Raw genomic sequence first — 17,733 nt, forward strand, 5'->3', positions numbered from 1 at the left:
AAGTTCATGATTATATTGTTTAATACTTGTATGAGAATATACAGACATACCACAGAGGTACTGCAGGTTTGGTTTCAGACCACCATAAGAAAGCTAATATCACAATAAAGTGAGTCATATGAAATTTTTGGTATCCAAATGCATATAAAACTTTATGGTATACTTTATTAGGTATACAATAGCATTATATTTGAAAAAACAATTACATATGTTAATTAAAAAATATTTTATTGCTAAAAAGTGCTGACAATCATCTGAACCTTCAGCAAGTTATAGTATTTTTGATGGTAAAGAGTCTTACCTCAATGTTGATGGCTTTTTGCTGGTCAAGGTGGTGGTCACTGAAGGTGGTCACACCCAGCTGTGGCAATGTCTTAAATTAAGACAACAGTGCAATTTGTGTCATCAGTTGATTCTTCCCTTCACAAAAGATTTCTCTGTAGCATGCAGTGCTGTCTGATAGCATTTCACACACAGCAGAACTTCTTTCAAAATTGGAGTCAATTCTCTCATACCCTGCCATTGCTTTGTTAACTAGTTGTTGTCATATTCTAAATTCTTTGTTACCATCCTAACAACATTTATAGCATTTGACCAGGGGTAGACTCCATCTCAAGAAACCAGTTTCTTTGCTCATCTGTAAGAAGCAACTCCTCATCTCTTTCAGTTTTGTCCTGAGATTGCAGCAATTCGGTCACATCTTCAGGCTCCACTTTCAACTGTGGTTCTCTTGCTATTTCTAGCATATCTGCAGTGACTTCTTCCACTGAAGTTCTGAACCCCTCATAGTCATCCATGAGGATGGGGATCCACTTCTTATGAACTCCTGTTAGTGTTGATATTTTGATCTCCTGCCTGACTCATAAATATACTTAATGGCATCTAAAATGGTGAATCTTTTCCAGAAGGTTTTCAGTTGACTTTGCCCCCGGATTCATCAGAGGAATCACTGTCTATGGCAGCCGTAGTCTTACAAAATCTATTTCTTAAATAATAATTGAAAGTAAGAATTACTCCTTGATATATGTGGGCTGCAGAATGGAGGTTGTGTTAGCAGACAGGAAGACAATAATGATCTCCTTGTACATCTCTATCAGAACTTATGGGTGACGAGGTGTATTGTCAATGAGTGGTAATATTTTGAAAAGAATCTTTTTTTTTTTCTTCTGAGCAGTAGTTCTCAACAGTGGGCTTAAAATATTCAGTAAACCATGCTGTGAACAGATGTGCTGTCATCCATGCTTTGTTCATTGATAGAGCACAGGCAGAGTAGATTTAGCATAATTCTTAAGAGCCCTAGGATTTTTGGAATAGTAAATGAGCATTGGCTTCCACTTGAAGTCACCACCTACATTAGCCCCTAACAAGAAAGTCACAGCCTGTCCTTTGAAGCCTTGAAGCCATGCATTGACTTTTCCTCAGCCAAAAGCTATGAAAGACCTAGCTTCCTCCAATAGAATGTTGTTTTGTCTCCATTGAAAATCTGTCGTTGGCCAGGCGTGGTGGCTCACGCCTGTAATCCCAGCACTTTAGGAGCCCGAGGCAGGCAGATCACCTGGGGTCAGGAGTTCGAGACCAGCCTGGCCAACATGGAGAAACCCTGACTCTACTAAAAAAAATAAAAAAGTTAGCTGGACGTGGTGGCGCATGCCTGTGGTCCCAGCTACTTGGGAGGCTGAGGCAGGAGAATTGCTTGAACCCAGGAGGCAGAGGTTGCAGTGAGCCAAGATCATGCATTGCACTGTAGCCTGGGTGACAAGAGTGAGACTCCGTCTCAAAAAAAAAAAAATCTTAGCTATATCTTCTGTATGATTTGCTGCAGTTTCTACATCAGTACTTGCAGCTTTACCTTGCACTTTTATGTTAGTTATCAAGAGAGCTTCTTCCCTTAAACTTCATGAGCCAGCCTCTCCTAACTTCATACTTTTCTTCCGCAGCTTCCTCACTTTTCAGCCTTCATAGAATTGAAGAGTTAGTGCTATACTCTGATTTAGACTTTTGCTTAAGGGAATGTTGTAGCTGGTTTGATCTTCTGTCCACACCACTCAAACTTTCTCCATGTCAACAATAAGACTGTTTCATTTTCTTATCATTTATGTGTCACATGGAGTAGCCCTTTGAAGTTCCTTCAGGAATTTTTCCTTTGCATTCACGACTTGGCTGTTTGGCACAAGAGTCCTAGCTTTCCATCTCTGTTGGCTAAACAAATGAAAACTCCAGGAATGAAAAGGCACAACCTATTAGTTTTTAGTTTGAACTGCCTTTACTCTTTAAGTAGGATACAAAGATAGATGCTGACAGTCAGAAAGTATGCTTGGCTGGGCGTGGTGGCTCACGCGTGTAATCCCAGCACTTTGGGAGGCCGAGGTTGGCGGATCACCTGAGGTGAGGAGATGGAGACCAGCCTGGCCAACATGGCTGTCTCTACTAAAAAATACAAAAATTAGCCAGTGGTGGCATGTGCCTGTAGTCCCAGCTACTCAGGAGGCTGAGGCAGGAGACTCTCTTGAACTCAGGAGGCAGAGGTTGCAGAGAGCCGAGATCACGCCACTGCACTCCAGCCTGGGCAACAGAGTGAGACTCCGTCTCAATAAGAAAAAAGAAAATATGCTAGCTCAATTCTTTCAGATCGTAAAATTCACTTTGTATTTAATTTTGTTTTGATGTAAAGATATTTCTTTATTTTTATTTAAAAAAATTTTTTTTGAGATGAGGTTTTGCTCTGTCACCCAGGCTGGGGTGTAGTGGTGCGATCACAGCTCACTGCAACCTCAACCTCCTGGGTCCAAGTGATCCTCCCACCTCAGCCCCTGTGGTAGCTGGGACTACAGGCATGCACCACCATGCCCTGCTAATTTAATTTTTGTGTTTTTTGTAGAGACGAGGTTTTACCATGTTGCCTAGGCTTTTAAAGACTATTTCTTCCTTTCCTTTTTTTTTTTTTTTTTTTTTGGAGATGGGGTCTTGCTCTGTCACCCAGGCTGGAATGCAGTGGCATGATCTCAGCTCACTGCAACCTCTGCCTCCCGAGTAGCTGGGACTACACGTGTGTGCCACCACGCCTGACTAATTTTTGTATTTTTTGTGTAGATGGGGTTTTGCCATGTTGCCTAGGCTGGTCTCAAACTCCTGGCCTCAAGTGATTGCTTACTTTGGCCTCCCAGAGTGCTGGGATTACAGGCATGAGCCACTGCACCTATTTCTATCCAAAGTTTGAAAGTTACTTAATGAAGAGACCTAGATTCTGCTGTGGTTTAAATAAACTTATAGATACTGAAGTTATTAATGATCTATTATAGGGTTTAGATGATTATAGAAAAGTATAATACAGTGTTTACCAAATTGATATTGAGGGAATACAAATAAGTTGAATACTGAGATATAGTAATTTCATATTGGAAAACAGGCACTTGGGCTTTAAATTGATTGTATCCTGGATATTGGCAGGATATAGGTAAGTGATACAAGCTGTCTTCAACTGAAATACTTGATACACTTTTGATTGGTTTTAAGTTGTAAAGGTATGAAATACCACATTTTGTTTCACAAGTAGCTGATTTGTTAGCAGTGTTTTTTTCCATTCCTCTGCATTTCCAGAAAAGCGTGGTTGCCTTACGACAACTTCTGCCTAACTCCCAGAGCTTCATCCAGCAATGTGTTCAGCAGACTTCTAGTGACATGGTCATTGCTACCTGTACTACAACAGTAACAACTTCTCCTGTGGTGACAACTACAGTGTCCTCAAGCCAGTCTGAAAAGTCAATTATTGTTTCTGGAGCAACAGCACCCAGAACTGTGTCAGTGCAAACTTTGAACCCACTTGCTGGTCCAGTGGGAGCAAAAGCTGGAGTTGTGACACTTCATTCTGTGGGCCCAACTGCTGCAACAGGAGGAACAACAGCTGGAACTGGTTTGCTTCAGACTTCAAAACCACTTGTGACATCTGTACCAAACACAGTGACCACGGTCTCACTGCAACCTGAAAAGCCAGTTGTCTCCGGAACAGCAGTAACACTGTCCCTTCCAGCAGTAACTTTTGGAGAAACTTCAGGTGCAGCTATTTGTCTTCCATCTGTGAAACCTGTTGTTTCTTCTGCTGGGACCACATCTGACAAGCCTGTTATTGGGACTCCAGTTCAAATCAAACTTGCCCAGCCGGGCCCTGTCCTTTCACAACCAGCTGGGATTCCACAGGCAGTTCAAGTCAAGCAACTAGTGAGTAACATTTTGTTTCTTCCCCAGTTACTTATTTTGAAAATTTTGAACATTCAGAAAACTGGTAAGACTAGTAGAAAACTAGTAAGGCTATATACTGTTTACGGGTTTGACCAATTAATTTTTTTTTTTTTTTTTTAACCTCATTTGCTTTGTTTTCCTCTTTCTACTCACACCCACAAACACACATATAAGTCCTTTTTTTAAAGACAGAGTCTTACTCTGTCGCCCAGGCTGGAGTGCAGTGGCACGATCTCGGCTCACTGTAACCTCCACCTCCCAGGTTCAAGCATTTCTCATGCCTTACCCTCCTGAGTAGCTGGAATTACAGGTGTGCACCACCACGCCTTTCTAATTTTTGTATTTTTGTTAGAGATGGAGTTTCTCCATGTTGGCCAGGCTAGTCTTGAACTCCTGGCCTTAAATGATCCACCCGCCTTGGCCTCCCAAAGCCCTGGGATTACAGACAGGCAATGAGCCACCACGCCCAGCAGCAAACACACACGTAAGTCTTTACTGAACCACCTGAGAGTGGTTGCAAAAATTATGACAGTGCATGGTGTATATCTCCTAAAAGCTTTTTTTTGTAAAACATAACCACAACATACCTGTTGTCACACACAGGAAATTAATATTGGTACAGTATTTCTGTAGTTGTCCCAATAATGTGTTTTTATTTTTATTTTTTTGTAGAGAGAGGGTCTTGCTATGTTGCCCAAGCTGGTCTCAAACTCTTGGCCTCAAGTGTTCCTCTCGACTTAGACCTCCCAAAATGTTAGGATTACAGGCGTGAGCCACTGTACCTGGCTCATTTAATCTAGAATACTTCTCTAGCTTTTTGTGGTTGTTTATTATATTGTAATGTTTTAAGTGCCCAGAATATTTGCAGAATAGTCCTTTGTTTTGTCTGATTGTTGTGTTTTTTTTGCTAAACTTGGTAGGTTGGGAGGTTCTTGGGTGAAAGAAGGAAATTTTAGCTGTTTGTCGATTAGTGTTTAGGATGTTCTTCTTTATTTAAGAAAAGGTAAGTTTTACCAGAAGGCTATGAAAGTATTGTTAACTCATGGGAGATACTACATGATGCATTAATTAAAAATCATAACGTTTTTAGTAAAGTTCTTCCCTATCTTCTACGATAACAGAGCTTGCTGTTCTTTTGGTGAATGTCCTTGTTCTCTTTTGTAATGCTTTGCATTAGAGGCTGTGTTTTAAATCTCTGTTGTGGTTCATTCTGCTTCTTGGGTAGCCTTTCCAGCCCTGTTTGTGTTATCAGAATAAGAGGTATCTGAGTGATTGTCGTCTGAGGCAACAGGGCAGCTTTGGACATAGAATGAAAGGGGTTGATCCGTGACCAGAATTGGAGAGTAGTCAGACTCTTGAGCAGATAAATGATGGTCATTTCCTGGGCACTAATCTTTTCTCATCCCTTCCCACTCTGCATCTCATTTTCAAGTGGGGAAATGTAACTGCCTTGCAGGATTTCTCTTGGGTACGTGAATTTAATCTCAGAGATGAAACAACGTTTTTAGAAGCAGTGATTCTTAAACATTGTTCTGGGCAGCCAGGTTTGAGAACCACTGGAATAGAGGAATTGCCCCAAGGAAAGGCCTCTTTTTGGTAGCACTGAACAGAATTGAAATCCTCTTTATATGTCATAGTTGTTTCTTGAATCAATGCTAATCTTTATTGAGCATCTATAGCATATAGGTCCCTGGGGTGAAATAATACTTTATAGCTACATAGTTTTAAAAGCATGTCATTATATGCTATGGGTTTTAAAATAATTTTATGATAAAAAGGTAGGGAGAAAACTAAGAATCCAGAAATTCTGAGCTGACTCATCCAGTAACAGTTAAGTGGCCGGGCGCAGCGGCTCATGCCTGTAATCTCAGCACTTTGGGAGGCCGAGGTGGGCGGATCACCTGAGGTCAGGAGTTTGAGACCAGCCTGCCCAACATGGCAAAGCCCCGTCTCTACTAAAAATACAAAAATTAGCCAGGTGTGATGGTGGGCACCTGTAATCCCAGCTACTTGGGAGGCTGAGGCAGGAGAATGGCTTGAACCCGGGAGGCAGAGGTTGCAGTGAGCCAAGATCGCACCACAGCACTACAGCCTGGGTGACGAGCGAAACTTGTCATCTCAAAAAAACAAAAACAAAACAAAACAAAACAAAAAACAGTCAAGTAATGGATCTCAGACTAGAACCCAGATGACTTTTCCATTAGGGTATGGTGCTCTTAGAAAGAACTTCTAGGTTTCTGGAATGTCCTGAAGCAGGAAGCTGTCTCATGATAATATCTTGACAGCATTTTTGTTTTGTAGGTTTGACTTGTTATACATTATAAATCATTTCAATAAAGAAATAATGCAACAAAATTTGATGGTAAATTTTAGGGTGTTTTTACTTCCTACCTTCATTTTTAATAATTTCATTTTCCCTGTGAATTCTGCTTTCTTGTTTGTCCTTTGTTTCAAGTTTAGCCAGTAAATTTGATGTTAGTATTTACACCTACCTGTTTAAAGTGGCAAGAGCCAGAGTGGCCAGACCCTGAAGACAGATTGTAATTTATTTCACAACAGATTTACCTGGAGCAAAACAACATAAACCATTCTATATGGTAATGCCATAGAGAAGATTGAACTAGGGCATTCTTTCAAATAAACTAAGTTAGAAAATTAATATTACTCGAGTTTGAAAGTAATTAAAGAATACCATCAGTGAATCCATTATAAACCATAGTCCAATTTAATCCTAGTTCTAAGTGAGGAGGAAAACACTCAAGTTGCTATAAAATAACGTATTCTATGCAGCTTAGAAGAAATATGGCAAATAATCATTTAAAATATAAGAATTACTGCACTGTATCAAATCTGGGGTTCATCTAACTCCATATGGTCTGAAGAATACACACTTATTTCCTTTAATAATCATGGATTTAAAAATTCCTTTTTAATGTTTATTTCTCATTTGCGTTTGTTTTGTTTGTTTTGTTTTGTTTCGTTTCGCTTTGTTTTTTAGACAGTGTCTTACTTCTGTCACCCAGGTTAGAGTGCAGTGGCATGAACATGGCTCACTGCAGTCTTGACTTTCCCGGCTCAGATAATCCTCCCACCTCTGCCTCCTGACTAGCTGTGACTGCAGATGCAGACCATCACACCCGGCTAATTTTTCTGTGTTTTTAGTAGAGACGGGGTTTCGCTGTGTTGCCCAGGCTAGTCTTGAATGCCTGAGCTCAAGTGATCCGCTTAGTACTATGGTTTTATTTGGTGCTTTCTTTGAAAGAACATTAATGAATTCTCTTACATTATCACTCATTTTGTTTTTCTCAGCAGATGTTCAGGAGTGTACCTCCCATATTTTTGTTAGACTAGACATATACATTGTTCCAGGTGTTAGAGTCATTAAGATGGGAAGTGATGGGGATTGAAGGTTGTTAAGTCCCAATACAAAACTGTATTATAAAATAAAACTGTGTTATATTTTTGTGTACCCATCAAAAATAGTATGAAGACTAACTGGTGTCAGCCTAAATAACAGAAAGGCTTTTTAAAAGAATAAGACATTTAATTGGTAATGGAGCATTGCAATGGGAATACAGGTGCCATAGTAAACTATGTGTATTCGGGGAGGTAAAGGAAGACAAAAGTTTTTTTATTTTTAATTTTTAAAGACTCAGGGTTTCATTTTGTTGCCTAGCCTGGAGTGCAGTGGTGCCATCATGGTTCACTGCAGCCTCGACCTCCTGGGCTCAAGCAATCCTCCTGCCTCAGCCTCATGTGTAGCTAGGACTACAGGTGCATGCCATCATGCCTGGCTAATTAAAAAACTTTTTATTTTGATTAGAGACAGGGTCTTGCTATATTGCCCAGTCAGGTCTCAAAATCCTGGCCTCAAGCAGTCTTCCTGAGTAAAGGAGGACGGGTTTTAAAAAGAAAAATGAGAATTATATAGTTGTTTTGAAATGATTATCCTTGACTGCAAAGCTCAGTAACAAGGGCGACAGCAGTCTGAGTTTAAATAGGCAGTTGCTGAGCAGATGATGTCCTTGCAGAAGTATTTTTTGTGTACTGTTGCTATGGCCTTTGTGCAAGGTTGTGGTTTTGGTGGTCTATTGGGATAGTTTTTGTGATTAGGCATACAAGCATGAGAACCCTCTCTTAGTCTTCCCTAGCTCTATTTGTTAGAGTTTTGTTTTTGGTTTTCTTTCAAACACGAGTGACTTCATTTTGATTCTGACAACTTTCACACTGGTAAACAATTTTTGAATATTACTGTCTTTCATAATTAAAATACTGACAGGAATACCTAATAAGGAGCATCAAGGAGGACAGTGCATATAATAAGGAAATAAGCTGGGAGTGTTTCTCTTGAGTTTCAGTCTGAATGCATAAAATGAGACCTATATATTACTTTGTAAAATGTAAGCCTGGTCCCTAGAACTATAGTACATGAATATGATCTCAGCTTCATTGAAATCTATCATTTTTAAAAGAGTTCTTGTCTATTCTCAAAGAATAAGGGCAATTGAATTATTCTAACTAACATTTCTTCTCTAGGGGCATTAGTTGCTATAGGATTACTTACCAGGAATGTTGTGTTTCTTGTTATTTTTTTTAAAGTAATACACATAAGTTGAATAAATTGAACTCTAAAAATTCTGTTTAGAAGTCTGTCTTTTGGCAAGACCATGGCACATTTATATTTGCCATATATGAGTTAAAGTTCACTATCAATAGCTGGCTCAAATACATGATGACTGTTTTTCTACCTGTTTTGTTTTGTCTTGTTTTTTTGAGACAGGGTCTCACTCTGTCACCCAGGCTGGAGTGCAGTGGTGCAATCTCAGCTCACTGCAGCCTCCGCCTCCTGCTTTCAAGCGATGGTCTAAGAAAATACTTTAGACCGGGCGTGGTGGCTCACACCCCGTGTGATCCCCGCTGGGATTACAGCTGGGATTACACCTGTAATCCCAGCACTTTGGGAGGCTGAGGTGGGCGGATTGCTTGAGGTCAGGAGTTCGAGACCAGCCTGGCCAACATAGTGAAACCTAGTCTCTACTAAAAATACAAAAATTAGCCAGGCCTGGTGGTGCGTGTCTGAAATCCTAGCTACTCAGGAGGCTGAGGCATGAGAATCGCTTGAACCTGGGAGGCAGAGGTTGCCGTGAGCTGAGATGGCACCACTGCACTCTAGCCTGGGTGACAGAGCAAGACTCTGTCTCAAAAAAAAAAAAAGACAATACTTTGTTAAAATGGCACATGAAAAGTCCTTATCTTTTAAAGATATGTTTTGAAATATTAATGGATACAACGATATATCTGAGATTTGCCTTAAAATAATTGAGGGCGGCAGGGAAGTGAGTAGCGGTGTAGATGGAAACAAGATTGATCAAGAATTAATCATTGTTGAAGCTGGGTAATGGTATAGATGGTTTTGTTTTATCCTGTCTGTTTTTATACATGCTTTAAATTTTTCACTATAAGTTAACAATTGGAAATCGGATTTATAGGGAGATTTAAATTGAGTATGGTGAAATAAAATTTAAATTCCACTCTGAAAATAATGTATGTGAGATAGTAACGTTTTTCACTTTTGAACAAGATAATTTTGCTTCATACAAATTTAAAGTAGGCATTCTTGTTATGTTAAGATAAAGGTATATTTATGGCTGGGTGAACACAATCTGTTGTTTAAAACTGAAATCTTATCCTTTTCTAAAGCTTTAAGTTGAACAACTATGTTGATAGTTCTCATTGTTTCAGGTAGTTCAGCAGCCTTCAGGAGGCAATGAAAAACAAGTGACCACAATTTCACATTCCTCAACATTGACCATTCAGAAATGTGGACAGAAGACGATGCCAGTGAACACCATAATACCTACTAGTCAGTTTCCTCCAGGTAGATGCTGGTCTATCTCAGTCCCATCATGCTGGGTTAGAACATGAAGGGGTTTTGTGTAACTTTTTTGTTGCTGTGTTAAGAGAAGAGAGGTTTGGTCTTTTAAAGTTGGCACCCATTGAGAGAAAACAGAAAGATAATCATTAGATTTCTCTCCCCAGACGGAGTCTTGCTCTGATGCCCAGGCTGGAGTACAGTGGCACGATCTCAGCTCACTGCAACCTCCACCTCCCAGGTTTAAGCAATTCTCATGTTCTCAGCCTCCCGAGTAGCTGGGATTACAGGCGTGCACCACCACAGCTGGCTAATTTTTGTATTTTTAGTAGAGACTGGGTTTTACCATTTTGGCCAGGCTGGTCTCAAACTCCTGACCTCAAGTGGTCGATCCACCCACCTTGGCCTCCCAAAGTGCTGGGATTACAGGTGTGAGCCACTGTGCCCAGCTATGATCACATTTCTTTTTACATACATAGAAACTTTTTAGGGTTATACGTTGTTTTGGAATAAAAAAAGCAACTATTCATGGTATTCTGTAATTTGATAAAACAACCTATTAGTAAATAAGGACTTATTTAACTTATAAAATTTGCTATAGATTTTTTCTTCTTAAAAGGTAGTTCTTTCTCTATGTACACACTTGTGTGCATGTACATGCATGCATATGTATGGAAATCAGTCTTACCCAAGTCAGGTAGACTGGGAAATCAGTCTTACCAATGTCAGGTAGAGCTTTATGTATTTTTAAAAAATACCAATATAAGCAATGTATTATTAACATGTTTAAGGTGCCTTTTACTCATGATATTTTTATAATACTGCTAACATAGACTATCTAAAAAGAAATGGAAAGATTCTTATTTTATACGATTATTTCTTATTCAGGGAATAAATTCATTGTCATGTTTGAATTTAAACATAGTTCTAGGGCAGCTTGGAATTTTCTTTGATTATTCTATATATATAAAAAACTGTTGTCCTGGATTTTTCCTAATGTGATGTGATTGCTTTTTTTGTATTCTATTTTTTCTTGTTTTGTTTTTATAGCTTCCATTCTAAAGCAAATTACTCTGCCTGGAAATAAAATTCTGTCGCTTCAAGCATCTCCTACTCAGAAAAATAGAATAAAAGAGAATGGAACATCATGCTTCCGGTAAGAAAATAAATAGTTAAATTTGGTTTAAGGAAGTAATATTTTTTTTAAAAAGGAGAGATGACAGAATAATACCTTACTAAAATAGATATACTGATGCCTTTTTACAAAGCTAACAGTACTTTATTGAGTATAATTTATAAACAATAAAATGCACAACTATTAAATGTACAGCTTGGTGAATTTTGTCAAATATATATACCTGTGTAATCATCATGCCGATCAAGATACTGAACATATTCATCACCTTTATGCACCTTTGAAATCAATTACCCTTATCCCCTGCCTCTGGCAGCTACTGTTCTTACGTCCATCACGATAGATCATTTTTGTCTATTCTTGAACTTCACATAAATGGAGTTTTACGTTATTATGTACACTTTTGCATCAGACTTTTTTACTCAACATGTTTTTTAGAGCATCTGTGTCATTTGGAATATTAGACGATGGTTCTTTTGCATTGCTGGGAAGCATTTTATTTTATGAAATTAAATTTGTTGATCTTTTTCGCTATTGATGGACATTTGGGTGGTTTCCAGTTTTTCTGATGATTATATAATAAAGCTTCTTGTACAGAATTTTGCGTGAACATATGCTTTTGCTATCTAGAAATATGATTGATGAGTCATTAGGTAAGTGAATTTTGGTAGGGAAACTACCAAATTGTTTATCAAAATGACTGTATCATTTTGCATTTCTATCACTGATGATGAGCGTTCTAGTTCCTGTCCAACTTTGTGAGCAATTGGTAATTCTTAGTTCTTTTGATTTTTTAAAAATCCATTTTAATAGGTGTATAAGTGGTTATTATTGTGGTTTTAGTTTGCATTTTTCTAATGGCTAAAGATGTTGATCATCTATTTTTGTGCTTATTTGTTATTTATATATCTTTGGTGAAGTGTGTGTTCAAATTTTTGGCCCATTTTTGTTTCTTGCATTGGTTTCTTACGATCAAGGGTTTTTAAGAGTTTATATATGCATAAACAAATGTTATATTTGTATATATTTCTTATATATACAAATATATAAAATAAATTTTTATATAATTTCTCCCTTTTGCATTTTTATATGTACAAATATATAAACAAACATATAACATTTGTATATATATGTATCATACATATTTATTTATGAATATTTATATTAAAAATATGTATATATACAGAAATATAACATTTGTATATATAGAAATTATGCAGTTAAAGTAGGGGAAAGCAGAGAAAATAGAACATGTACACAATAGTTTTTACATAGGTAATAGATGGGAATTAAAGGATGACGATTAAGAAAAAGGGCAAGCCTGAAACGAGATCTTCTGGAACAAAGCATAGGAGAAAATCTTTGTAACCTTGGGTTACACACATTTCTTAGATAACACATGAAAAGAGTGATCTACAAGAGGAAAAATTGATGAACTGGAATTCAGAAAATTAAAAAACTTTTGCTCTGTGAAAAACACTGTCCAGGAAATGAATAAACATGCCACAAGGAAAATATTTCCAAATTGTTTATCTGGCAAACATTTGGATCTTAAATATATATAATATATATTATATATAAATATATATTATATATTATATATAAAAAATATATATAATATATAATATATATTAAATATATATATTAACTGCATAATTTATATATATATTTCAATATAATATTTGTATAAAATTTGTACCTTAGTCTTCCTCATCCCCCCATGTACATTTTATTTGTACGTCTACTTTTATATGCGTATATTAAAATGTTCACCATCGGTCTTTTTTTCTGTCGTGTTCTGTCATCTCTTGGTTGGATGAAGTTCATCTGCTGGTAAATTCCTCAGGAAAGGCTCATAGGTATAGAATTCCCTAAGTCATTGGTCCCTAACATTTTTGGCACCAGGGACTGATTTCATGGAAGGCAATTTTTCCACAGACCAGGATTGAGGGGGAGGGGATAGTTTCCACTTCAGATAATCAGGCATTAGATTCTCATAAGGAGCACACAACCTAGATCTCTCATTTGTGCAGTTCACAGTAGGGTTTGTGCTCCTATGAGACTCTAATGCTACCACTGATCTGACAGGAGGTGGAGCTCAGGCAGTAATGCTCGCTTGCGCACCTCTCACCTCTTCCTGTGCAGTCCAGGTTCTAACAGGCTACGGACTGCTACCGGTACATGGCCTGGGGGCTGGGGACCCCTGTCCTAAGTTGTTGTATGTTAAAACTATTTTTCAGTGTCTTTTGATACTTGAAGGACAGCTTGGCTGGCTGTGAAATCAACACTTTTTGTATTACCTTTTTTTAAATGTTGCCCCATCGTTGTCTTATTCTTATTTGATCTTTTTGTCTGAAGAACTTCAGGATTTTTTATTTTTGAAATCTCATAGTTTTGCCCTAGGATACGTTGTAAAGGTGGTGGTTCCTCAATTCCTATTTGGCCCTTTCAGTATGTAGATTCTGGTCTTTTGTAATTTTTGGAAAACGTTCTTGGAGTATAGTTTTAAATATTAGTTCTTGTTCACGATTTTGTGTGTGTGTGTGTGTGTGTGTGTGTGTTTCAGGGAGTGTAACAGTATGGATTTTAGTCCTTTTGCCTCTCTTTCATTCCCATTACTTTGTCTCTGACCCTTTTTTTACCCTTTATTTATGTCAGTTTTTCCCTTGTTTTTCCACCTTTCTTCAATGCCTCTTTTATTAGAGTTTTGTTTGTATCTATTTGCCCTGGGAAACCTGTTTGGTCCTTTTTTGTCTTGCAGCACTCTAAATTTTCCCCTTTTGCATTTTCTCCGCTTCCAAATGGTGCTTCTCCCTCTCCTTTTTGCCTTTTATTCCTTCCAAGAATCTACACATTTCAGTCTGCCAATTTAAATTGCATGTAGTCATGCTTTGATTTATGGGAACACCTTTTTAGCATTTTCTGACTTGGGATGTATTTAGTCTTATGCCCACCACTGGCTCTGCCCTGTCTCTCTTTTCTGCAGTTTTTTTTCCATCTCTTTTTGCCTGTAGCAAGCCTTGAGGCATGGGGTGGGGTGGGGAGGGGTAGATGAGATTGAGAAGATGAAAAAGTTTGCATGGGATTTGTTTTTTTTCCTTTATAGTTTGGAGTTTGGGTATTCTGGAAGACAGTAATCCAGGCAGTCATCATCATCTTTCAGTTTAATGACTCTTGACAAAAAGCTAAACCCATGTACCAAGTATCACTGTCAGGATACATGGAATATTTTCAATACACCAAAAAGATTCCTTTGCACTCCTTACCAGCCAGTCCCCACATTACACCTCAGGTTCTGCACAACCATTGATCTGCTTTCTATCATTGTAGATTGGGTTTGGATTTGTCCTTTCTAGAGTTTTGCATGAGTGGCATCTGTCAAAGTCAAATCAAAAATGTAGAGGTAGGCCGGACACAGTGGCTCATGCCTGTAATCCCAGCACTTTGGGAGGCCGAGGCAGGTGGATCACTTGATGTCAAGAGTTCGAGACCAGCCTGGCTAACATAGTGAAACCCTGTCTCTACCGAAAATATAAAAATTAGCAGGGCATGGTGGTGCATGTCTGTAGTCTCAGCTACTTGAGATGCTGAGGCAGGAGAATCAGTTGAACCCTGGGAGGTTGCAGTGAGCTGAGATTGCGCCACTGCACTCCAGCCTGGGTGACAGAGTGAGACTCTGTCTCATTAAAAAAAAAAAAATGTAGAAGTGAATCTCTAAATTTAACATTTTATTTGGGGAGAAAGAATTGCAGTTCAAAGCATACACACAGATCAGATCATCTCTGGTATGTCTGAAGAACAAAGAGAAGGCTGGAGATTAAAAAAGAGACATGACATGAAATCCTCTTCGAGAAAATTCGTTGGCACTGTTAAGGTTCTGGGAAGCTGGTCGGCTCTGATTGACATGTGAAGGTGGTAGGCAAAATAGTTCTAGAGTTGCAGCAAGTTGTCTCAGCAGTTATCGATTAAACTGGTCTCAGGTTACAACAGGCAGTTTCAGCAGCTGGACTCGTAGAGAATTACATTTCTAGAGCAATGTTTTGTGCCCTGCATGCTTTCCCCCCGGCTTCTCTATTCTGTTTTAGTTGGGTATGACATGAGTGACCCAATTCATATCATCAAAATTCACACATCATACAGTTCATGTTGTGTCTGGCTTCTTTTGGTAGCGTAATGTGTTTTATATATACCATGTTGTTGTATGTATCAGTAGTTGCATTTTTTATTGCTGAGTAATATTTTATTATACAGGTATATTGCTTTTGTTTGCACTGAATTATCACTTTATCTGTTGATGGATATTTGGGTTGTTTACAGTTTTTGGCAATGATAAAGCTTGCTGGGAACACTTGTGTCTATATCTTTGTATGGACATAGATTTTCTTTTCTATAAATACATAGAACAGAATTGCTGAGTCGTATGGTAGGTATATAAGCATATGTTTAACTCTATGGGAAGCCACCACACTAGTTTCCTAAATGGTTATACCATTTTTCCATTCCCACCAACAAAGTATGAGATTCTGTTCTAGTTGCTCTGCATCCTTGCTAACAATTGATACTGCAGTTTTACTTTGTCTCTCCCCGCCCCCCCACCCCTCCAATTTTAGCTATTCTGGTTTGGTATGTAGTTGTAGCTCACTGTGACTTTAATTTGCATTTCCCTAGTGACTAATGATGTTGAGTGCATTTGTTCTTATTGCCCATTTATGTAACTTCTTTTGTGAAATATGTGTTCAAATATTTTGACTGTTTTTGTTGTAATTAATTTATTTATTTTGAGACAGAGTCTTGCTCTGTCACGCAGGCTGCAAGGCTGGAGTTCAGTGGCACGATCTCGGCTCACTGCAAGCTCCGCCTCCCGGGTTTATGCCATTCTGCTGCCTCAGCCTCCCGGGTAGCTGGGACTATAGGCGCCCGCCACCACACTCTGCTAATTTTGTTTTTGTATTTTTAGTAGAGACGGGTTTTCACCATGTTAGCCAGGGTGGTCTCAATCTCCTGACCTTGTGATCCGCCCTTCTCGGCCTCCCAGAGTGCTGGGATTACAGGTGTGAGCCACCGTGCCCGGCCTGTTTTTGTTTTATTTTAAGAAACAAGGTCTTGCTCTGTTGCCTAGGCTGGGGTGCAGAGGTGCAATCCTAGCTCACTGCAGCCTCAGACTCCTGAGCTTAAGCGACCCATCTGCCTCAGGCTCTCAAGTAGCTAGGACTACAGGTGTACATTACCATGCCCATGTAACTTTTTTTTTTTATTTCCCATTTATTGTAGAGACAGGGATTTCACTATGTTTCCCAGGCTGGTCTTGAACTCCTGGCCTCATGAGATCCTCCCACCGCAGTCTCCCAGAGTGCTGGGATTACAGGCATGAGCCACCATGCCCAGCCTATTGCCTTTTTTTTTTTTTTTTTTTTTTTTTGAGATGGAGTTTTGCTCTTGTTGCCCAGGCTAGAGTGCAATGGTGCAATCTCAGCTCACCGCAACCTCTGCCTCCTGGGTTCAAGCGATTCTCCTGCCTCAGCCTCCCGAGTAGCTGGGATTACAGGCATGTGTCACCATGCATGGCTAATTTTGCATTTTTAGTAGAGACGGGGTTTCTCCGTGTTAGTCAGGTTACTCTCCAACTCCTGACCTCAGGTGATCTGCCTGCCTCGGCCTCCCAAAGTGCTGGGATTACAGGCGTGAGCCACCATGCCCAGCCCTTTTTTTTTTTTCTTTTTTAAGGCACAGTGCTCTACATGTTCAGAGAAACTTCTCTAGTAAAGAACTATAGAAATGATCCCTGAAAGTATAGTCTTCCTATTGCCTGTTTTTAAATTGAGTGTTTTTGTCATGAACTTTTTCTGCATCTATTTAAGGTGGTCATTGATTTTTCTTATTATTCTAGGATCGTGAATTACATTGATTTTTTAAATTTCTGAATGTTCTTGCATTCCTGGAGTATTAGCCTTTTTATTTATTGCTGCATTGATTAATGTTTTGTAAGGGTTTTGTGTTGATATTCATGAGGGATTTGGTCTATAGTTTTTTGTTCTTAGAGTGTGTTTGCCAGGATTTGGTATCTGTGATTATATTGGCTTAAAAAAAATGAGTCATAGTCTTCCCCCCTCCTTTGTTTTAAGCTTTTGTGTAGAATTGTTATGATTTCTTCCTTAAATGTATGAATTTACCATTGAAACTAGATAGGTCTGTTGTTTTCTTTGGGAGAATGTTTTTTGACAAAGTCAATTTCATTGATAGATATAAAGGTATTTAGATTTTCTTTTTCATTTTAATGCCAATTTCATGAAGTTGTATTTTTTTAAGGTTTTTGTACATTTCATATTGATTTTCAGATTTATCAGCAAGAAATGTTCCTAATACTTTTCTTTTGAATGTGTATAGATGCTTTAATGGTAGTATAGTATATACATTTTTTAAGGATTTTATTTTTGTAGTTGACTTTTTCAGGCATGAAATTAATTTTATTTCTTTATCCTTTTAATGTCTA

At 38.5% G+C, this 17,733-nt stretch overlaps 1 protein-coding gene and 1 pseudogene across 2 annotated transcripts in view; one reads left to right on the forward strand and one right to left on the reverse strand.

The window, feature by feature from the left end:
- The window catches only part of TAF4B (TATA-box binding protein associated factor 4b), a 167,111-nt gene that overhangs the window by 54,904 nt on the left and 94,474 nt on the right, over positions 1–17,733 (forward strand). For both annotated transcript variants that reach the window (XM_003830272.6, XM_034943437.3), the window contains exons 7-9: positions 3,598–4,215; positions 9,979–10,114; positions 11,159–11,264. In XM_003830272.6, coding sequence (XP_003830320.1) covers positions 3,598–4,215; positions 9,979–10,114; positions 11,159–11,264 — 860 coding nt within the window. The remainder of the gene's footprint in view (positions 1–3,597; positions 4,216–9,978; positions 10,115–11,158; positions 11,265–17,733) is intronic.
- LOC112437832 (small nucleolar RNA U3) lies at positions 16,942–17,041 on the reverse strand (annotated as a pseudogene).

The sequence above is a fragment of the Pan paniscus genome, chromosome 17 (assembly GCF_029289425.2).
Source record: "Pan paniscus chromosome 17, NHGRI_mPanPan1-v2.0_pri, whole genome shotgun sequence".
Classification (NCBI taxonomy): Eukaryota; Metazoa; Chordata; class Mammalia; order Primates; family Hominidae; genus Pan; species Pan paniscus.